This window comes from Arvicanthis niloticus, chromosome 5 (assembly GCF_011762505.2).
Source record: "Arvicanthis niloticus isolate mArvNil1 chromosome 5, mArvNil1.pat.X, whole genome shotgun sequence".
Classification (NCBI taxonomy): Eukaryota; Metazoa; Chordata; class Mammalia; order Rodentia; family Muridae; genus Arvicanthis; species Arvicanthis niloticus.
Window position 1 is genome coordinate 100,134,040 of NC_047662.1, and position 22,802 is coordinate 100,156,841.

The 22,802-nt window shown below is 40.0% G+C and overlaps 1 protein-coding gene and 1 pseudogene across 20 annotated transcripts in view; both read left to right on the top strand.

Moving 5' to 3' along the window:
- The window catches only part of Rnf38 (ring finger protein 38), a 103,005-nt gene extending 80,256 nt beyond the window's left edge, over positions 1 to 22,749 (top strand). For all 20 annotated transcript variants that reach the window (XM_034502215.2, XM_034502217.2, XM_034502218.2 and 17 more), the window contains 8 exons: positions 5,806 to 5,973; positions 6,907 to 7,077; positions 9,393 to 9,554; positions 10,531 to 10,637; positions 11,953 to 12,037; positions 14,740 to 14,861; positions 17,231 to 17,330; positions 19,303 to 22,749. In XM_034502215.2, the coding sequence (XP_034358106.2) occupies positions 5,806 to 5,973; positions 6,907 to 7,077; positions 9,393 to 9,554; positions 10,531 to 10,637; positions 11,953 to 12,037; positions 14,740 to 14,861; positions 17,231 to 17,330; positions 19,303 to 19,365 (978 nt within the window). In that variant the 3' untranslated portion in view covers positions 19,366 to 22,749. The remainder of the gene's footprint in view (positions 1 to 5,805; positions 5,974 to 6,906; positions 7,078 to 9,392; positions 9,555 to 10,530; positions 10,638 to 11,952; positions 12,038 to 14,739; positions 14,862 to 17,230; positions 17,331 to 19,302) is intronic.
- LOC143442462 (large ribosomal subunit protein uL6 pseudogene) lies at positions 7,084 to 9,342 on the top strand (annotated as a pseudogene).
- Positions 22,750 to 22,802: the final 53 nt, after the last annotated feature.

The following is a 22,802-nucleotide window of genomic DNA, read 5'->3' on the forward strand; positions in this document are numbered from 1 at the left end:
CTCTAATTCCTGAAATATAGCTTATTTAAGTTCTTCATTCCTTTTTTTTTTTTTTTTTAAATATTTTATTTATTTATTTTATGTAAGTGAGCTATCTTCAGACACACCAGAAGAGGGCATCAGATCCCATTATAGATGGTTGTGAGCCACCATGTGGTTGCTTGGAATTGAACTCAGGACCTCTGGAAGAGCAGTCAGTGCTCTTAACCACTGAGCCATCTCTCCAGCCCCCTTCATTTCTTTTAATAAAGGAAATTTAGCCAGGTCTGTGGCACATACCTCAGAATGCAGCAAGTCTCAGATTGAGGCCATCTAGGGCTACTCAATCATTGTCCCAGTGATTGAATGAGAGAATAAAGTAACATGAAATGAGTCAGTGTTATTTTGAAGAGTATTTCAAAGAATTGTATAAAGAAAATTATAAAACATTGTTGAGAAAATTTAAGAAAACCTGTGTAAAAGATGAGTAGTTGGCTTGAAAAATCCAGTTTTGTAAAACCTGTCAGTTCTCAAGTAAAGAACTAATGTAGAATTAATACACTATGCAGAATTAGTGTAGTCACAAATAAAATTACAGTGGATTTGAAAAGTTGATCTTGATTTCTATAACAATATAGTTTTTAAATCTATAACTGAAAGCACGCTATTGCTAGTTGTTTTTAAAACAACTAGCAACATCCATCTCAGCAACTTTATTCTGTCCACAGGGTCTAGCTTACAAACCTAAAGGACTACTTTCTACCTTGCCTTTTAAGAAAAAAAATCATGGACTTAATCCTTGGCGTAAAGCCTCAAGCAAATGGTTTTCTGATGACTTTTTTTCCTTTTTAATGTATGGTGTTTTGCCTTCATGTATTTCTGTTTACTGTGTATATGTCTGATGCACAGTGGAGGGCAGAAAAAGGTATCAGTTCTCCTGAAACCGAAGTTACAGCTAGATAGTTGTGAGCCTCTGTGTGGGTGCCAGAATCAAACCTGGGTCCTCTGTGGTAGCTCTTAACCACTGAGCAACAAATAGTTTTTATTGGCTGAGTAGAAACAGCAGCACCATTTTAAAAATGCCAATTCAGAGCCACTGAGATGGATCAGTAGGGAAAAGTTTTTGCTGAGTTCAGTCTCCAGGACCTACATAATGGTAGGAAAGAATCAACTCCTAAAGGTTGTCTTTTCATCCTCTCACAAACATATACAAGCTGTTTTGAATGCCATTTTACAGAGTGTATAGTAGACTTAACTGAATCAGACCCAGCAATATAGGTTAATAGACTTCCTAGATAGTTGAAGTGTATATTTCAATTAAGCACTGTTGCATATCAATCCTGAGGAAAAAAACAACATAAGTGGAAACAGCAATTCAACTTTTCCATCAGGACAGGATTGAAGAAGGCCCAAGTCTTGAGTAAAACCAAAGATTTTCTGTGTCTAAGCCAGGCGTCTAACCACTGAGCTAAGCAGCATTTCCAGTTTTACTTCCAATTGATAGGCCTTAATTAAGGCACCTATGCCATAGTCAGTTAGGCTAAAGAAATATAAAGCTTAAAAATAAGAAGACACATCTGTGAATGTTTTTGATTTGGTATATGGTGATGGTTGAGTTTGGAAGACGACAGAGTCCTTATTAAATGATGGTAAAAACAATGAGGTAGTTTATGAATAGGTTCATTGCTTTTGGAAGGAAAGAGAGGCTTTCTTAAATAAGGACATGTAAAAAGTAAGCAAAACTAGTGGCACGTATATGTAATTCAAACTTTTTCATTTCATTGCTCTTTGTCAGACATATGCTATTTAATTGCTTGGCCAGGTGCCAAAATAACTTATAAAAGAGGAAGGAAGCTCTTTATCACTGGTGCAGTGATGACTCAGTATTCATGTGAATGAATTTGAACTTGTGCTCTGTCTCATCCACAGAAGTTAGATCAAGTAGGGCTGGGATGTACCTCAGTTGTGTTGCCTAGCCTACAAGGTGTGGTCTCCAGCACTCAACCAGATGATGGTGCACCCAGGAAGTGGAGGCTGGTGTAGCAACAATTTCAGGTCATTTCTGCTATATAGATAGAGTTCAGGGCTATCCTGAACTAGAGACTAAAACAAAAACTTCAAGTTAGAGTTTAGATATGTATTAGAAAGGTAATATTATTAGCACAAGTGATTGTTTTTATTAAAAAGGAAATAATTCTTTTTAGTTTTAATTAAAAAGAAAAATTTTACGGGCAGTGGTGGTACACACCTTTAATCTCAGCACTTGGGAAGCAGAGGCAGGCGTTCTGAGTTCAAGGCCAGCCTGGTGTACAGAGTGAGTTCCAGGACAGCCAGGGATACACAGAGAAACCCTGTCTCGAAAAACAAAAAACAAACAAACAAACAAAAAATTAGACGTACTTTATTTTTTTGTGTATGAGTGGTTTTGCTTGTGTGTATGTGCACAAGTATACCTAAGTGCCTGCCAAGGTCAGAAGAGGGTGAAGAATCTTCTGGAACTGGAGTTACAGATGGTTGTAAACCAGGGGGGTGGCGGTGGGGGTGGGGGTGGGGGTGGTGGGAACTGAACCTGGGTCTTCTGCTAGAGCAGCAAGTGCTTTAAATTATTTAGCTTTCTTTCCAGTCCCAGCAAAGATTTCTAAATCTGTGTATAAGGAAGTAGCCACACTTGACAAAAGTGGACTTCATTAAGGTAAAAATCAAATGGCTTTCAAGGTGCTCAGCAGGTAAAGACACATGGTGCAAAGCCTAACCATCTAAGGTCAGTCCCCAGAGCCCATGAGGCGCGAGGAGAAAACCAAGTCCTGCAAGTTGTCCTCTTGGTTTCTGAGTGCACCCTGTTTATGTTCCAATATAGACATATCATCATGATAGGGTATAAGGAGATGGCGCAGTAGACTCTGGGCCTGCCCCACAACTCTGAGGAGTGGGATTAAGATACACATCAGTTATGTAAGACATCCATAAGAATCAGTTGGGCAGAGTGGACTGCCTTTAGTCCTTGAGGTGGAGGTAGCAGATGGCTGGGACAGGCTAAATCAAGCGAAACAGAGAGCCCCAGGTCAGCAAACATGGTTTTGACAAAGTAGAAGATGGGCAATCAGCAAACAGTGGAGGCTATGGAGAAGAAAGTCTACCAAAATTCTCTAGTAAGAGAAATGCAGATGCAAATCAAACATGCTATATACCATTTTTTCACTGCTTGGGAAGCGTGTTAGTAACACAAACCTTTGAGGAGAGATGCTAGGAATTGGGTCCTTTTACATCATTTTTGGAGTTTCATCTACTTTTAATAGAGCCTTTTCAGGTGATTAGATGGTACCCTTAAAACTTTGAACATAGGGATAGAGAGATGGCAGAGGCAGTCTTGTAGAGACTTGAGTTTGGTTCTTAAGCATCTGCTTTGGAAGGTTCAAAACTGACATGACCCCCAATTGTAGGGGTTCTGACAACCTCTGGCCATCACAGGCATCTGCAAATAAACTCACACAGACATACACATTACATATGCATTCAAATGATAAATAAATCTTTTTGTTTTGTTTTTAAGATTTATTTATTTCATTTGTATGAGTACACTGTCACTGTCTTCAGACACACCAGAAGAGGGCATCATTACAGACGGTTGTGAGCCACTATGTGGTTGCTAGGAATTGAACTCGGGACCTCTGGAAGAGCAGTCAGTGCTCTTAACCACTGAGCCATCTCTCCAGCCTTAATATCTCTGTTTCTTAAATCAAAAATGTATCCCCATCTCTTCACCCCATATGCTTTGAGATAAATAATACTATTAATATAAAACAGCAAGTTGTGTTTGTAGTTGCAAAAGAGTAATGACAGTTGTTATGTACCTAGTACAACAAGTATGCTTGAAATATCTGGTTAACCTCAGAGAAGCGAGGGGAAGGCATAGCTACAATATTGGGTGGAAAAAGAAGGTTTGGTCTTACTCATATGTTTATGCTGGTGCTGGTACTGGAGCCCAGAGCTTTGAGCAAGCACACTCACACTGAGCTCTGTACCCCTATCCCAAATCTAATACCAAATGCACTTTCATTGTTTTCACTTGTTGCAACTGAACAAACACACACATGCTTTGGTGTTGAGAAAGGGCTCAGCTGAGAGTGCTGGCTGTTACTGAAGAGGACTCAGTTGAATTCCTAGCATCCAAATGACAGCTAACAATCACCTGTCACTAGTTCTAGGGTAACTGTTGCCTTTGTCTGGTTTCCATGGGCACTCCAATTACATGATCTACAGGCAGGAAAAAACACCCATTCACATAAAAACTCAGAATAAATCTTTTAGAAAATACACAAGTTTTAATATTTACAAAAGATATATTTTTAGGAGTATGGCTCTACAAGGCAGACTGAAAGAGTTAACATACCAATAAGGGTTTTTTTTTTTTAATTATTAATTCATTGTGAATTTTACATTGCACCCCAGTTCCACTCATCTCTCCGTATCCAGCTTCTGCACTTGCAAAATATCTCTCTCTCTCTCTCTCTCTCTCTCTCTCTCTCTCTCTCTCTCTCTCTCTCTCTCTCTCTCATACACACACACACACACACACACACACACACACACCCCAAGAGTACAAAAACAAATCATCTCATGGAAGCTGCAGTGTGTCACTGTTTGTCATACAGTATGTCCTTTTGCCTAAACAGCTTCATTGTAATGAGTCACTGGTTGGAAGCCTCTGACCTTTGCCACACTTTTTTTTTTTTTTTTCTTTTTCTTTTTTCTGAGACAGGGTTTCTCTGTGTAGCCCTGGCTGTCCTGGAACTCACTGTGTAGACCAGGTTGGCCTCGAACTCAGAAATCCGCCTGCCTCTGCCTCCCAAGTGTTGGGATTACAGGCGCACGCCACCACCTCCCAGCCTTGCCACACTTTCAAAACTGGATCTTAGATATGCTATTATTGCCCAGTGTCATGAAGATCCAGCAGCTTTGGGTCTGTAGGACCTTTCAGAAGTTTATACATGGAGTAGATCTGGGCCTGGGTAATAGATAAGTTGGTCTGCCTGCCAGCTCTCCTTCACCAGCACCACCAGGGTGAGCTCTCCCACTTTGCCCAGGTGAGGGGCAGGACTGGCTCTTCAGTGCTCATACCATCAGGGCCAGCTTACTGTGCTGCCCAGGTGAGGTTTGGCACCAGCTCTGCTCAGCCCTTGGATATCAGTATGGCCCCAGGTGGCAGTCCAGCCCAGGGACATACACGTGGACTCGGGTGGTAACATGGGTGCTCTTAGCCATCTTTAGCCCCTCTTTTTCAATCTTTTAGCTCTAGTTCTGTGAGGATAATATATAATCTTGATATAGTTATCTTTCTTATGCAAAGACTATAAATATTCCTATTGAAACTACTAGAGGAAACAAGGAATGGTGTCACAGATCTATAATTCTAGCACTTGGGAGAAAGCAGAGGATTAGGAATTCAAGGCCATTTTTGGCTACATCGTAAGTTAGAGGCTAACTAGAACTAGGTAAGACTGTTTTAAAAAAAGAAAAAAATATAGTGCGAAAGTACAATGTGAGTCTGAACAGCAAATAGGGGAAATAAATTTGTTTAGCCCAGACTTTTAATATACTATGTAAATAAAACACCTTGAATATCTGATGCTTTTGGTTCCCCCTCCCAGTGCCAAGGTTACATGTTTGCACCACCATGCCTGGTTTATATGGTGCTGGGGTCATACCTAGGACCTCATAAAGATAAAGAAACACTCTACCAACTGATCTACTTCTTCCAGGCCCTCAAATCTTAACTTTAAAAATAGGTAACATTTTCTCAAAAGTTCTACTTTTCTTCCCTAAAAGCTCCATCAAGGAACAGTTCCTGTCTCCTACACGGTAACCACAGTGGCACCCCATGGGATCCCACTCTGCACAGGCCAGCACATCCCTGCTTGCAGTACACAACAGGTCCCAGGATGCTCTGTTGTTTTCAGTGGACAACACCTCCCTGTCTGTAGTGTGCCTCCTCCAGTAAGTCTATGTCTTTATTCTCAGTTGATTTTAACTATTTAAAATAGTATGCCAACCTGGGTTTTTTGTTTTTGTTTTTGTTTTATGACTTAAGTCTTCAATCCCTGCTTAGGTTAGCTAACAAACAAAGTTTAAGAACTGTCTTTGTAGCTTCACTTCCAACTAAAAGATAATTTTACTATAATAAAAACTCAGCATAATTATAGTGCTTTAAAGTATAATACATTTTATTCACAGTGACTAAAATATATACATGTAAGTGTCTTAAACCATATTTCTTTCTATAAAAACAGTTTGTAATTAAACTTTGATAAAAGTAACATTCAGCAGATAGCCATCTTAGCCCTTACTGAGGCTTCATTAGGGTCTCTTGAGTGACAGTCTATAAACTTGATCTGGAAGGTAAAATTACTTGCTTAATGCTATGGAGACATTGAGATTCATCCTACATATTCTTCCCTCTAGAGCTTACATTTTAGCTTGTAATATTCTGACCCATAGTCTAACTTTCTTAACAATGAAGTGGTTGAGATCCAGAGGGTCTCAATAATGTATCTTCAGAGGAAAGCACTTGAAAAAAAATCTAAGTATAAGTTTAACCCTCTGGTCTACCTGTGAGGTTAAAATAAACATACATGTATCAATGTAATAATTGAATGACCCAAACAGGACTCTCAGGAGCAGAGTGAAGCATTGTGTGATATTTACCAACTGACACCGTGAGAAGACAGTAAAGAAGAGATTCTTCTGCATAGTGCTCCCACTCCTTAAAGTACAGACTAAACTGTGAATTCTTACTTATAGATAGAAAAATATACTAATACTTACATAATTTGCATGAGTCGGTGTGGCAATTTGATACATAATTTTTTCAAGAATATTTTATATCCTGGCATTTTTAACCTAAAAGTAATAATTTTTGTTTTCTTACAGATGCTTCAGGCATGTTCAGTCCAGCACTTACCAGTACCGTATGCTGCGTTCCCACCTCTCATTTCTAGTGATCCGTTTCTTATACATCCTCCTCATCTTTCTCCCCATCATCCTCCCCACTTGCCACCACCGGGCCAATTTGTCCCTTTCCAAACACAGCAGTCACGATCGGTAGGTATTTCTCTTTATGTGTCTGGTTTTTAGAGACTGTTTAGATTAGGCTAATTAGTTTAGTAAATGTAAATAATTTCCATTTAAGCATATAATAACATTGGCATTCTTACAACTCTTGAAAGAATTAAAGGAACTTACAAATAAGTTAGTTTAAACATACTTTTTTAGTTATTTTCAATTTTAAATAACTTATTTAAAAATTTTTCCTTGTTATTTTAGTATTACTTACCTTAAATGAATTTTACTATTTCATATCTGCTGTCTTTCAGGCAGTTAGAAGCAAAGGAAACTTCTTCCCTAATTGGTACTAGGGTTGTTTTAAAGTCTATTCTTATGTGTGTGCACTCTGTAGTTGAGGGGAAGGGGTGCATGGCATGTGGAAGTCAGAGCACAATTTCATGGAGTTGGTTTTTTCCCACCTTCTATGTGCATTCAAGAACTGGAACTCAAGTTGCCAGGTTCTCCAGCAGGCACCATCATTGCCTCATTCATGCATTTCTAAATTGAAAAGTTGGAAACCTTTTAATTGTCAGTACTTAATCTTTTAAAGATAGGGAGAAAGGATGTGTGTACATACCATGCATCACCATATGTGCAGGTGTGTATGGAGATGAGAAGAGAGTCAGTGCCTCCTGGAGCTGGAGTTTCAGTCTGTTGTGAGCCACCCCGTACGGGTGCTGGGAATTGAATTCTGCCTGGCCCAGGAACAACCTTTTAGTTATCTCTGCAGCTAGCTCTGTTCTTCTTCCTCCTCCTTGTCCTCCTTCCTTTTCTTATTTTTCTCCTCTTCCTTCTTTTATTGGTTAGTAATGTTTTTTGAAACGGTTTCCTTTAACCCAGGTTTGTGAGACATTATTATACAAAAGAAGCTAGGGTGAGTCCACCTATTACACCATTTATTTTAAGAGAACAAAGTACAGTGTGCTTTATAATCATTGCTTGCTCAGTGCTCACAGTGCATTGGGTTGGAGTCTCCCTGTATGTCTCAGGTGGTCCTCAAACAGTCCTCCTCCCTTTACCCCAAGTGTTAAAATTATAAGCATATTCTAGGTATATATATGCTAGCATGCCCAGCCATAGTACACTTCTGAAGTAAGCTAAAAATAGTTCAGTTTTGTAAGTCAGAATACTGAGAATTTGTCTAAAAGTCACATATGGATTGACACCAGAGCCCACTAGTTTTGTTTTTGTACTGGAGTGAAACTTGTACTGTACCATGCCCCATTGTTCTACTTCTGACTTACACACATATCATATGGTTGTTCTTCAGGGAGGCTCAGTGTCTGAAATTCTCTGTTGATCAGGGTATTGTGACAACTGAAACTTTAACTTCCATATTTAACTTGCTATGATTTTTCCTCTCCCATTTTGAAAGTTTGAGTATTAAAGGACATGTATACTCTCTTTGCCCCATCTACTGCAAGAATGAAGACCATTCTCAGCAATGAGACTGTCAACATTCCAGAAAATGTCGACATCACTCTGAAGGGGCGCACAGTCATTGTGAAGGGCCCCAGGGGAACTCTGCAGAGGGACTTCAGTCACATCAATGTAGAGCTGAGCCTTCTTGGAAAGAAAAAAAAAAAGGCTCTGGGTTGACAAATGGTGGGGTAACAGAAAGGAACTGGCCACTGTCAGAACCATCTGCAGTCATGTTCAGAACATGATCGAGGGTGTCACACTGGGCTTCCGTTACAAGATGAGGTCTGTGTGTGCTCACTTCCCCATCAGTGTCGTCAGTCAGGAGAATGGGTTTTTGGTTGTAATAGGAAATTTCTTGGGTGAAAAATACATCCGCAGGGTTTGGATGAGGACAGGTGTTGCTTGTTCTGTCTCTTAAGCCCAGAAGGATGAATTAATCCTTGCAGGAAATGATATTGAACTTGTTTCAAATTTAGCGACTCTGATTCAGCAAGCTACAACAGTTAAAAAAACAAAGATATCAGAAGGTTTTTGGATGGCATCTGTGTGCCTGAGAAGGGAACTGTGCAGCAGGCTGACGAGTGAGGCCTGTTTCCTGGCTCCAGAAACAAGATCCTGATCACAAGTACAATTTGGGCTCTTTGAGGACAATAAAGGACTTACATATTGGGAGGGGGGAAAAAAAAACCAAAGGACGTGTATACTATACTAGATGCTGGATGATACAGATGCTTAATGTGTAAATAAGACAAACTATAATTAAAGGTGAGAAATCTTGGTCCACTTATTTTTTTTTAGTTTGATGTTTCAACAATGGCCTTGAAAATATCGTTTAGAAAACGGTTGTTTAAAGCATTGGGAGTGTGCTGATTTCTTTTTCCCCTCCACAGCCTCTGCAGAGGATAGAAAATGAAGTGGAGCTCTTAGGAGAACATCTTCAAGTAGGCAGTTTTACTTATCCCCCTTCGGCCCATCCCCCAACATTACCTCCGTCAGCTCCTTTGCAGTTCCTGACACATGACCCTTTGCATCAGGAGGTGTCTTTTGGAGTAGTAAGTCTTCATTCATTGTTAATACTCATTTAATTGTTTGACAACTCATTTTGAGTTTTCAAAATTCATGTGTTCTTAAAATCACTTGCATGTGTGTTTTATCCTGGTTGTATCAGTATTAAAGAACTAGTTAATGCCACTTAAACAGTAAGTTTTTTTTTTAAAAATCGGGTGTCAGCTAAGCATGGTGGCACAGACCTGTAATCCTAGCACTAAGAAGGATTGCTGTAAGTTACGAAGGCCAGATTGGTCTACAGAGCAAGGTCCTGGCTGGTCTGGGCTAGATAGCAAGACCTTGTCTTAGAAGGAAAGCAAGTTGACTGGGCTGAAGAGATGGCTCAACAGTTAAGAGCACTGACTGCTCTTCCAGAGGTCTTGAGTTCAATTCTCAGCAACTACAAAGTGACTCACAACCATCTGCAAATGGGATCTGATGCCCTCTTCTGGTATCTGAAGAGAGCAAGAGCGATACTGTACACACACACACACACACACACACACACACACAAAGTAAATAAGTCTTTAAAAGAAGGGGAAAAAAGCAAGTTGGATTTTATTCTAGCACTTGGGAGGCAGAAGCAGAGGCAGTTGGAGCTCTGAGTTGGAGACTAGCCTGGTCTACATAGTGACGTCCAGCACAGCTAGGGCTATGTAGAGATAACAATAAACATGACCAGCAAAAACAAAAAGCCAAGTTGGGGCCAGCAAGGGTGACTCAGGGTGCTTGCCATGTAAGCCTGGCAACTTGAGTTCCACCCCAGAACTCACAAGATGCCAGGAGGAGAGAAGCAACGTCATCGACTTGTCCTCTAATCCTCACATGCATGCTGTAACATGTGCACCTGTCTACACATCATCCACATACAAGATTTTTTTTTAGGTTTTTTTAAAAAAAAGGTAGAGCACTTGCTCTACTTTTTTATTTGACACTGATTATAAACATAAAATGATCGTTTTCAACCTTTCCCTTCTACAGCCTTATCCACCATTTATGCCTCGGAGACTCACAGGACGGAGTCGATACCGATCCCAGCAGCCAATGCCCCCTCCTCCTTACCATCCCAGCTTACTACCATACGTGTTGTAAGTGCCTTCTTCTACTGACTTCTCTTGAGAGTCTTTGCTTTATGAATTTCTTCTCTGTGGTCTGTGATTTAGTGTGTGTTAAGATATTGCTTTAGCTTGATATTAAGTGGGACTTGAGAGCCATTTATTAAGGAAGAAAATGAGAAGGTAAAAAACTCAAATTATTTATCAAATTGCAAAACGGAAAGATTTAAAGTATTTGCCGCTTACACAGTTGAATCAGGTTTTTTGTTTGTTATTTTAGATTGTATTTTGTGTGAGTCTTTTGCCTGCAAGTATATGTATGTATATCATGTGCATACAGTGCCTATAGAGGCCAGATGAGGGCATCGGATCTCTGGACATGGAGTTATAGATGGTTGTGAGCCACTGTATTGATGGTAGGAACTCAACCTAAGTCCTCTGCAAGAACAGCAAGTGCTCTTAACTGTGAGCCATCTTTTCAGCTCCTAGAGTCCTAAAACAACAGGTTTTGTTTTGTTTTGTTTTGTTTTTTACACTTATTAGAATGTATGGGATGGGGAGCACATTCATGCTACAGCTTGTATGTGGAGGTCAGAGGACACCTTGGGGATGTTTGTTCTCTTTACTGTATGAATTTCAGGGATCAGACTCAGATCATCAGGCTTGCAGGGAGCAATCTTACTGAGACGTCTCTTAGGCCCTACAATCACTTTTGATGGTATTTTTCTTAGAAAAGACAAGAAGTCATTTTTACATCTTAGAACTAACAAGTCTGTTAGGATGAAGTTTATCTGTAATGAACATCATGGGTTAAACATTGTAGTTTTTTATTTCTTACATAATGAAGAATAGAAGTAGGCCAGGTCCAGGGTGGTTTATTACCCTGGTGTCTGTGGGGATGAATTCATCTGTCCTCAAGCTCAGGCCATGATAGTAAAGTAGTTAGTAGAAGTGGACGTGGGAAGCTGGTTGTGGTGGCATACTGTAATCCCAGGAGTCAAGAAGCTGGGGCACAAAAATTACCCCTAAATTCAAGGCCAGCCTGCTGCACAGAAAAAGTACCAAGCCAGGTCCGGTTCCATAGCAAGGCCCTATTTCATAGAAAAGAAGGGTTAAAGAAGAAAGAAAATAAAATAGGTGTCTCCGCTTACCTGCTTCTCTTGACATTTCCCAGAGTGGAACATATTACTGTTGTTGATACTTCACTGACTGGGACTTAATCACATGTCTTTAATGCCACTAATTAGCATTGACCATTCTTTGTCCATGTAATCTGTCTCTGTCCTTCTGCCATTATCTGTATTGTTGTACATCCTTACTAATGCCTCCTTGCTGGTTTTCTCTGTAGATCAATGCTTCCAGTACCTCCTGCAGTGGGCCCAACTTTCAGCTTTGAATTGGATGTGGAAGATGGAGAAGTTGAAAATTATGAAGTTAGTAGATAATCTATGAATTAATTTGGGGAGTGTTGTATGTGTATTATCCTGTACTTTCATGTAAACATTTATGAGGTTAACTTTGCATTTTACGATAGAAATAATTCATAAAATTATTTAGCATCCCTAGGGTATTTGGACATTTGCCACATACCTGTTAACAGTAGGTAGACTTGTTATGTTCATACTTACAATTCCAGGGAGAGGATGCAAATAGTGGAACGTGGCAAGTTTTGATTAGGTGTTTAAAAAAGAATTATAGAAACAAAGGTATTTGAGCTGAATCTTTTTTTTTTTTTTGGGGGGGGGGGGGTTTTCAAGACAGGTTTCTCTGTGTAGTCCTGGCTGTCCAGGAACTCACTCTGTAGACCAGGCTGGCCTCGAACTCAGAAATCCACCTGCCTCTGCCTCCCAAGTGCTAGGATTAAAGGCGTGCGCCACCACCGCCTGGCTGAGCTGAATCTTGAAGGGGGAGGGGGGGACTTTTATTTATTTTTATTTCATTTATTTTTGCATATGGTTGAGGGAGGAAAGTGTTAGCACACTGTGGAATATAGTGTATGGTCTGTGACCTGTGTGGTGACACATGCCTATAGTGCTGACATTTAAGAGCTGGAAGCAGAGGGTAACACATTTAAGTCAGCTTGGACTACTTGGTAAGACCTTGTCTTCAAAAAGGGAGACAATGAAGATTTGAGGCATTATATTGGGATTGACACAGGAGGATCTCAGGTTCCAAGATGAGCTTAAGTTGTATAGCAAGATACTTAATCTTCATAAAAAAGGCAGCCTAATTATAGGTTGAAGCACATGAGTAATGAACCATTAAAAAGGAAGAACGAGGTACTAGTGTAAAATCAATAAACATAATAAGATATATCAAGTGTTTTAAAATATGAGTTCATGGTAAACACTTTAAAAACTCTATTGGTCTTTTATACAATTTGATGTGGGTAAGTTACTCGTTATAAGAATATTTCTTTAATAATGATGAAGTTAGTATCATTCTCCCAGCCTTGATGAATGGCACAGTAGGTTCATTTGTACCTGGTGACTGAACAGTAGACCACAATGGGCCTGACAAGTCAGATCTCTCATTGTACAGAATGTGCTGAACCAAATACATCAGAAGTGGAAGTCATTAAAGTCACATTGGGAACATCTGTGGGTTTTGTTTTAATTTTGAGGCAGGTTCCCAAGCTGACCTTTAACTTGTTCTGTAGCTTTGACCATCTGATTAGTCCTGCTCCATCTTCTAAGTACTGTTGATAACAGTTGTACCACACCTGGTTTGATGTGGTCCTGGGGCTGGAACCCAGGGTTCTGTGTACGCTGAGCAAGCATTCCACCAAGTGAGGTGCCTTCACAGCCAGCCACTGGGAGCTTCTACAGGTCTCACCTGATTTCTTCAACAAATATAAGGATAAAGAAACTTGAGAGGCTGGCGAGATGCTACAGCTATTAAAAGAATTTAGTGCTTTATCAAAGGACCAGAGTGAAGATCCCAGCACCCACATCGGGGACTCATAAACATCTGTAATTCTATCTCCAAGGGATCCAACATCTTGCCTCTAACTTCTATTGACACCCATGCATATCTATGACTTTACGTATGATAACACTGTGTCCCTATTTGAATAAAATACTTATTTTTAAAATAATCAGTAGTATTTGAACATAAATTGGATATTTGATTTAAATTAATTGTAATATGATGCCATGGTTTTGTTTTTAAATTTTTCTTATGTGCATAGATGTTTTGCCTATGTGTATACTTGTGTACCATGTGTGTGTGATGCCCTTAGAGGCCAGAAAAGTGTCACATGGTTGTGAACCCCATATGGGTGCTAGAAATAGAACTGAGATCCTCTAGAGGAGTAGTCAGTGCTCTTAACTGCTGAGTCATCTTTCTATCTTTAATAAATTATATAATAGATGTGACCCCAAGGCTCATTTTGCAGGGGTTAGTCTATACAGTTAATCATATCTAAACTGATAGTCTTTAAAATGTATGTGTTTCTTATGGCTATGTGCAGGTGGTGCCTTTGCCATGTCATGGGGCGGTTTGTGGGAGTTGGTTCTCGCTTACTATGTGGTCTGGAGATTAATTAAGCTTAGGTTGTCAGGTCCATGACAAGTGCCTTTACTGTGTTGAGCCAGAGTCATTCTTATTAGAATACCTGGCCCTGTTGTGTATTTACCTCTACTGTTTTGGAAATGAATTTGTTTTTGATAAAACCATCTTGAAATTCTTGTGTGATTGGTTATCACTTCTCCTGATTGCTGTCCTAATAACTGACTATCCTTGTGAGCATATGTGAAAAATCTTAAAAAATTTAGAGTACAGCTTAGTTACAGCCTAAGTACAGAGTTTACCTATGTAAAATAAAGAGTTGTAAGTCCTAGCACTTGAGAAACTGAAGCAACAGTCTAATCTACAAATTGATTATTTGTATTAAAAAAAAAAAATTAGAAGTTACTCCAGTGAATGGCCAAAGGGCTCTTGTTCAATCTCTGGGATTCATTTGGTGTAAAGGAGATCACCACCTCCCCACATATATTGCCTTCTGACCTCTGCATGTGCTCCATGGTTCCTTGTGTGTGCATGCAGGTGCACATACACAAGACATTAAACTGTTATGATAGTACTCCAGTAGAAAATGTAAAGAGATGAAAATCTGTCTCCTCTTCCTGTTTAGGCCCTGTTAAACCTGGCAGAGAGACTGGGAGAGGCGAAACCTCGGGGACTGACTAAAGCCGATATTGAACAGCTTCCTTCTTACAGGTTCAACCCTAGCAACCACCAGTCAGAGCAGACTTTGTAAGTATGTGTCTGTGACACTCCTACTACCTTTAAGAAGCTAAAGTTTGAGTGCCTGAGAGAATGTGATGAAGGTGGGTGGTTAGCACACACCCTGACCAGGTCCCTGCTAAGAAACTCTAGTCATATGGACTGACTCTTTTTTTTAATTTATTTTTATTTGTTTTATGTCTACAGTGTTATGCCTATATATATGTTTGCAGGCCAGAAGAGAGCACCAGATCTCATAATAGATGGTTATGAGCCACCATGTGGTTTGCTGGGAATTGAACTCTGAAAGAGCAGCCAGTGTTCTTACCTCTGAGCCATCTCTCCAGCCTTCATATGGACTATTTAAGTTTCGCTAAGTTACAATAGCAAGTGACTGATAACAAAATTTAAGTACAGGTTTGAATACAAAATGAGCTGAAGTTTATATAATTAAGTTCACAAAATTTAAGTTTTTTTTTTTTTTTTTTTTTTTTTTTTTGGGTGTTTGTAAAGTTGTGCAGCTATTACCACAGGTTTAGAACATTTCAGCACTCTAAATAAATAAATAAATAAATAAATAAATAAATAAATAAATAAATAAATAAATAAAATGGTTTCTTAACCTATTAGCAGCCACTGCCTCTGGTCTTCTCAGCCCTGTTCTCTCTTTCTCTCTTTTTCTCTTTTTGCTCTCTGTTTTTCCTGATAGACAGTTTCTCTGTGTAGCCCTACTTATAATAGAACTTGGGCTTGCTCTGTAGAACTCAGCAGAGATCCACTTGTATTTGCCTCCCAAGTGCTGGGATTAAAGGCATGGGCCACCACTGCCTGCCTGCCTCTCAGCCCCTTTTTTTCTTTTCTTTTTTTAAGATTTATTTTGTGTATATGAGTACACTGTAGCTATCTTCAGACACACCAGAAGAGGGGATCAGATCCTATTACAGATGGTTGTGAGCCACATGTGGTTGCTGGGAATAGAACTCAGGACCTCTGGAAGAGCAGTCAGTGTGAGTCAGTGAGTGCTCTTAACCGCTGAGCCATCTCTCCAGCCATCTCAGCCCCTTAATGCCTTGTCTCCTCTATCTCTAGATAGCACATATCTGGACTCCTATAATAGCGTGCTTCTCATACACATGTGTGTGTTGTATGTATGCAGGTGTACATGCATGTGTGAGCACATAGAGATGAGAAGTTGATAGCAGGTGTCTTTTCGATCATTCTCCATTTCTCGGAGTCAGTCTCTACTGAACCTCACTGACTCTCTAGCCAGCTTGTCCCAGGATTCCCAGAATTTTTTTATGTGAGTCAGACCTTTGGGTCTGAACTCTGGTCCTATTATTTATACAACAGACTTTATCCACCAAGCCACCTTTCCATTCGTATATGGTGTAAGATTTTGGAGTCTTCTACATTTGCTTTTTTTCATGAGAATATTTTACTATTCCAGTATTCTTTTGTGGGGAGGGGTACAGGGGGAAGAACAGGGTCTCACTATGTAGCTCTGGCTGTCCTATAACTCACTAGTCTAGGCTGGCCTCAAACTCACAGAGATCCTCATGCCTCTGTCTTAAGCACTAAGATTAAAGGTGTGCACCACCATGCTCAACCTTATTCCAGTACTTCTAAGAATAATACATTATCAGTGGTCTAATATCTCTAGTTTTCAGCTGACTGGGATGTTGGTTAGAAATTACTCTTTTTGTCACTTGTTTTTGTTCTTTCTGGTGAGTGTGTAACATGTTTGAGTGTAGTTGTGTAGTGCCTGCATGTGAATGGTGCATGAGCCTGTGCCTGCACAGGACATTGGGTGCTTTCCACTTTATTGTCTTGAAATAGGATCCCTTACTAAGCTAGTTTGCTTTTGCCTCTACACAGGCCAGCCAGAAACCCTAGACTTCTTGTCTCTACTTCCCAATGCCGGGGTTACTTGCACACATAGCCATGCCTGGCTTTGTACATGGATGCTTGAGTCTTCATGCTTACAAACACTGTTAACCACTCAGCCATCTCTCCTGCTCCTTAACCAGAAACTTTTGTTTTTGTTTTTTTGTTTTTTTGGTTTTTTTTTTTTTTTGTTTTTTGAGACAGGGTTTCTCTGTGTAGTCCTGGCTGTCCTGGAACTCACTGTTGTAGACCAGGCTGGCCTCGAACTCAGAAATCCGCCTGTCTTTGCCTCCCAAGTGCTGGGATTAAAGGCGTGTGCCACCACTGCCCGGCTAACCAGAAACTTTTAATAATCTGTCAGTAAATCAAAGAACCTCAGAAAATCCCTTAGCATCATCATGTTTAGGATAGTAGTAATTTTTTTAAGTGATATTTTGATAACCGAGAATAGCTTTTCAAACATAATAGTCATAACAAAATAGAAGACCAAAAATGATTTCTTTGCTCTTTTCCAGGTGTGTAGTATGCATGTGTGATTTTGAGTCAAGGCAGCTTCTTAGAGTCTTACCCTGTAACCACGAGTTCCATGCCAAGTGTGTTGATAAATGGCTTAAGGTAAAGTGACCACAAGTGTAAAGAGAATGACCATGCTTTGCATTTCTGTTGATGATAAGTTCATCTGAGTAAGTCCATGGTTTGGAGGCGGGCGGGAGGGAGGCACAGGAGACTAGATGAAAGCATAGTATTTAGAGGAAGCACTCTGTGAGAAGTCCAGGTAAGAGTAGCTGTAGAGATTGGACTGGAGATAGACTGGTCCTGCCTGTGCTTAGCATGGGTGACTTCTGGGTGTAGTTTCCAGCTTTGTTTGTTTGTTTGTTTGTTTGTTTGTTTGTTTTTTAAGAAGGTAATTGTTGCCATCGACGTGGTGGCAGTTTCACCTGGGCAAGGCAGGGAGCAAGCACTCATTTGTCCCTGTTATCTGTGTGCTCTCATTTAACCTTGGGCTTAAGACCTGGGCTCCTGAGAATTCTTTTTTAATTAAATCAGAGTCAGGATGGGACCTTTCTGGGGCTTTTTTGCCAGAGATTTTTCTGAGGAAAGCTTTTTACTAAATTCTGATCAGTCCTTCTCCTGTGCATATGGAAAGCCCCAAAGATTAAGAATAGCAGTCTGTGGTCTGTCAGCATGACTGCTGAGGCTTCTTGTCTTCCTTTTTAAAGCATTTTTTTTGTGTGTAGTCTCAATTATGTGAATAAGATATAAATAAAATGACAAAAGAATTTAAATAGTCAATTTTGAGGTTTTTTAGTGGAATATGTTAATTAGGCAACTTTTATAGTCTAATAAGGAGATGAGTTAAGTAAGGTACAGCTGGTGTGCTTGGTACATACCTGTGATCCTCCCACTCAAGGGAAGGCTAAGCCAGGAAAATCTTGCCCTGAAGGCCATTCTAGACTACATAGTAAGACCTGTCTACTAAATCCTGAAAATGAAGAGTCTGAACTTCATAGAAAAACCAAACAAGAGCATGGTTTGTGTGTGTGTGAGGGGTGGTGAACAGAGGAAACCCGGTGATGATGTTACTAGTTACTGAAAAGTCAGTCTGAAGCATGGAGGAGTTTATGCTTGATTCTGAAAAACAAGGGGAGGTGCTACTGCAGCTGTGTTTTACAAACCTCCCTGGCCACAGTGTAGAGAATGAGACAGAAAACACATTCTGTATTGTAAAGGAACTGAAGAGGCTGAGGGTGAGCCAGGCATACTGAGTAACAAGCAGCCGAGAAGACTGGTTTCTCTCAGAGCTGTCCATTGTAATGCGGGAATTAGAGTGTTTGCTGAATAGTGGTCTTAATCGGGTAAGCGGGTCTTAAGCTAAGTGATGCCTTTGTTTTTCCCACCTGGCTGTATAAAAGGAAAAAATACGGTAGGAGTCAGGGAAGGAGTAAGTAGGAACCATGTATGGTATGACCTTACTTTGTTAATCTCAGTACTCAGGAAGCAGGGCAGGTAGATCTCCTTGAATTTGAGGTCAGCCTGATCCACACAATAGAGAGACCTTGCAAAAACTAAGAGTAGTGAAGCCTGGAGCCAGCCTCTTGGCATGTGAAGTCCTAGCACTGTGAAGAGGTGGGGACAGGAGAAGGAGTAGTTCAGTGCTCCATTCTGAAGACTAGTGTGTATGACCTCCTGGATTTAATGCCCAGCCCCATCCCTGTTATCCCCTCTCCAAAACCAAAAAAACAAAAAGAACAGCCAAGATCTTGATCTTAAGTTGTTTTTTTTACCAAACTAATTGCAAATAGCAAATCATGTTTATGAATTTAAACAGTCATTAAAAAGTTACTCATGAGTTGTCTAGGTTTACTTTGTTGTTTTGTTTTGAAACAAGTTCTCATATAGCTGAGGTTTGCTTGACTCATGATTCTCCAGTCTCCAAGAGTTAGATTACAGGCTTACTCCACCATCCTGGTTTAGGATTTGCTTTTAAAGAAATAGAACATAAAGACCATATGAGAGTAACAGTAGAACTTGGTACTTGACTATATGAGACATGACTTCAATGAGCTTCCTTCTTCTTGTTTTTCAGGGAAATCGTACTTGCCCAATTTGCCGAGCTGATGCTTCAGAAGTGCATCGGGATTCAGAGTGACCAGCCTAAGAGCACAAATTGAGTTTGGGTGTTCCTCATCACATGTATATATGGACTATCCATTGAACTCAACCTGTGTGGCTTCCAGCCCTCCCTTTACCAAAAGGGTCAATGGACCTTTCTTTGCACTGTGTGACTTAATCAACTATAAAAGCTTACAATTAGTCTTCACAATTATGGGATTGTTATACTAACTGTGTGATTGGAACTCCAAAGACCTTTTCTTTAGCTTAATTTTGTGTGTGCACTAACATTCCCTGGTTTTTGTGTGATCATTCCGAGTGTTGCTGCAAGATTACAGTGGACGTGATCTTTTAGCATGTGCTTTTATAAAAAGTGGTAGCTCCAGATGATATAGCAATCTACCTTATATAGAGCCTTCAGAAACTGTGAGTGGAAGTGAGTGCAGCGTATGACTGCTGGTGATCAGTGAATCTGTGAGAGAGTGGGCAACTACATGTGTGGGGGCATGGTAGCTACTGTGTGTGTGAGATCCTATATACCAGCATGTACCAAGAATGTGTGTGTAGTTTTAATTATGCTGCAATGTATAATCTGGTGTGTTATTTAAACAGCACTAGTACTGTACACTGGTTTTCCCTTGTGTTTGCTGTTGCACACTGATTGCTAAGGGTGCATCGATTCTAAGCATTGAATACTCCATCCTCTTCCCTCCCAATGAATGGAACGAGAAAAGCCTTCCTTTGCTTCAGGCAGCTGTCCCCTTCTCTTCCTTGGTGATCCTAAGTGGGTCACTTAAGAAAAAAGTATCAGATTCTCACTCCATGACCTGATTTTTTTTTAAATTTTCAATTCTATTGTAAAAGAAACTTAAGTCTCCAACTTGCAATTTCCAAAAAGAAGGTGCAATATCATATATATATCGTCATTAGCAATATTAGCATTTCAGTCAGTGATCTGAGTGTTACTTGCCTTCTCCTTACATTTCTAGTAGCTTCCTTATGGAAAGGGCCTGAGTTTTTATTAATGTATAGATTTATGGTCTGTTCTGAGAATGTTTGAGTAATATATTTTTAAGAACACCACTGGTCCTATGAGTCTCGCCTCCTTGACTTCTACTAGAGCAGAATGTGTTAGCAACTCAGCCTGGTTCTGCTTTGTGATTTTCACTCAGGCCTCCGTGGGCCACAACGGTTTCAAGAGGTGTTTGTTTCTGTGTTGAGTTCTGTGGCGTTAGTTGAGTTCACGCACTGCAGGCCTGAGGTTGTCTACTTCTTCCCTCAGTAAAGATTCTCACTGAAACCTTTGTTTCAGAATGGGTCAAGTGCAACGGCTCATTTCTCAGGCCTGGTTTGCTTTGATGTCTTACTCTTTTTCTTTTAATTTATGTTAGAATGAGAAAAGCTTAATACAACAGGTGCCCAGAATACTTGCAGTGTAAATGAAGATTGGATTTTTGTATAAAAAAAAATAATAATAATGCTGTCAAATGGGAATTGACCTTTATTTAATCTGAAATGATACATAGCTCTCTCTCTCTCTCTCTCTCTGTGTGTGTGTGTGTGTGTGTGTGTGTGTGTGTATTTTTTAAAAATAGGTTTATTGAACATAAATCAGATTGTTTGAGGTCATTTTTCAGCAACATTGGATTCCTTTCTCAGTGTGCTCAGCCTTCTCTGCCTCTGTGAGTTGTTAGCATGTGTGCAGCCACACAGGCTGCAGCCTTCCACTCGCAGCCGTGACACCTGGCTGCCAACCTCACTCAACTCACAGTTGGCGCCAGGCCTGTTTTTTACTCAGACAGGGACAGTGTTCAACTACTGCCGAGTTCCTTACCCTCCCTTGAAGTTTCTCTAAGCTTGTCACAGCCTAGAGTTCAGGAAAGTTAATCCACACAGAAGCACAATTTTGTCCTCTTCCAGACACTGTTGCCTCTGTCTAGTTAGACAAATAGGATTTGACCTACATTCTGTTGCCCCTAGATTTGTGTTAGTGTCGGAAACACATAAACAGTGGTAAAATGCACATGTTACTTTTAAATCATTAGGATAACCCCGTCTGCTTCCTAATGAATAAAAGGTGTGTTAAATACCAAAATTATACTAATTATACTAATCAGCTCCAAATCACATACAGTTTAATCTTCATTTTTTAATTTAAAGAAATCATGTTTAAAATGGTAAAAGTTCATCTTATATATAGACTTTTATATAGCTTCAAGAACTTTGTACCTGTACAGCTTTAACATGACGCTGTTCCACTCAGCATCCATCCTGTTGATGCACTCCCTAACTGCTGCAGACACACTGACTGCCAAGGCTCACTGTGCTCACGACTGGAAAGGAGCCTTTCTTTCTTCTATCAGTGTTTGCCATAAAGTCCCTTCCCAGTAGATTTTTCTTTGCTTTTTTTTAAAGAAGCAGTTGGCAATTTAGGAGGCTTCTGGGTCTGTCCTGGTAAAATCCTGTTGTGCAGATGACTGCTGTCTCCTGGAAATGTCTCAGCACAGAGCTCTTGAGACAGTGCAGACCTGTTCATGGAGGGGTTAGGCTTGTCGTAGGTGCACACTTGCATGTGATCTCCAGCTGGCCTTGGTGAGCGCCCTGGTGGCTAGCAGATGAGGAAGTGCAGCTGTCCTGCGGCCATCACCACTTAGGGGGATGCACCAGGTGGCAGAGAATGTGGGTAGCCTTCGTCCTCTGTGCTCCTAGAACATGAGTGGCTTCACCATCCTAACCCAGCTGTGGAGTTTTTGTATGATTTGGATTTGGAGTTTTGTTTTCTTTTGGTTTGGTTTTGATTTTGGTTTGGTTTGGGGTTGTTGTTGTTTTGTTTTGTTTTGTTTTGTTTTGCATGAATCACGATATTTTGTACTTTTAAAAACTCCAACCTCCACAAAACAACTCAAGGCCTGCAAGTATCAAGATGTCCTGAGATTTTTTTTTTTTTAGCAGAATCTGAAATTAGATTTTACACACTCCCTGAAATGTAATTTGCTAATATTTCTTATATTTGGGCTTCTTGTTATAAGTTCACATACAGTCTGCCTGCCTGCTTCTGAGAGTGTTTTCACAGTATCTCCAGGCCTTCCTTAAGTCTGTCCCCCACGGTGCATCTGCTTACCTCATGTTCCTGTTTGTTTCAGATTATGAAAGCTCACAGGGGTGTTTGTTGGAATCATTTGCTGAGTTATTTCCTCAAATCATATTCCATTGTGTCAGTTAACATATGTATGTATTATAAATATCTGTAACCAAAATCATTTGAAGGCTTGATAAATTTTTAACAAAGTTTGTACATTTTTTATGAAAGTTACTAGTAATGCTTTACTAAGTAGTGCAATGAATTTTTATTTTTAATCCCTGTGCCCAATTTTGGAGTTGAGAGGGTTGTTGGTAATAAATGTATGATGTACACTTAAAACATGTTGCGTTTCATGTAAGTTGTGTTTTAGGATGTGTTTGCAAAGGGGTGGA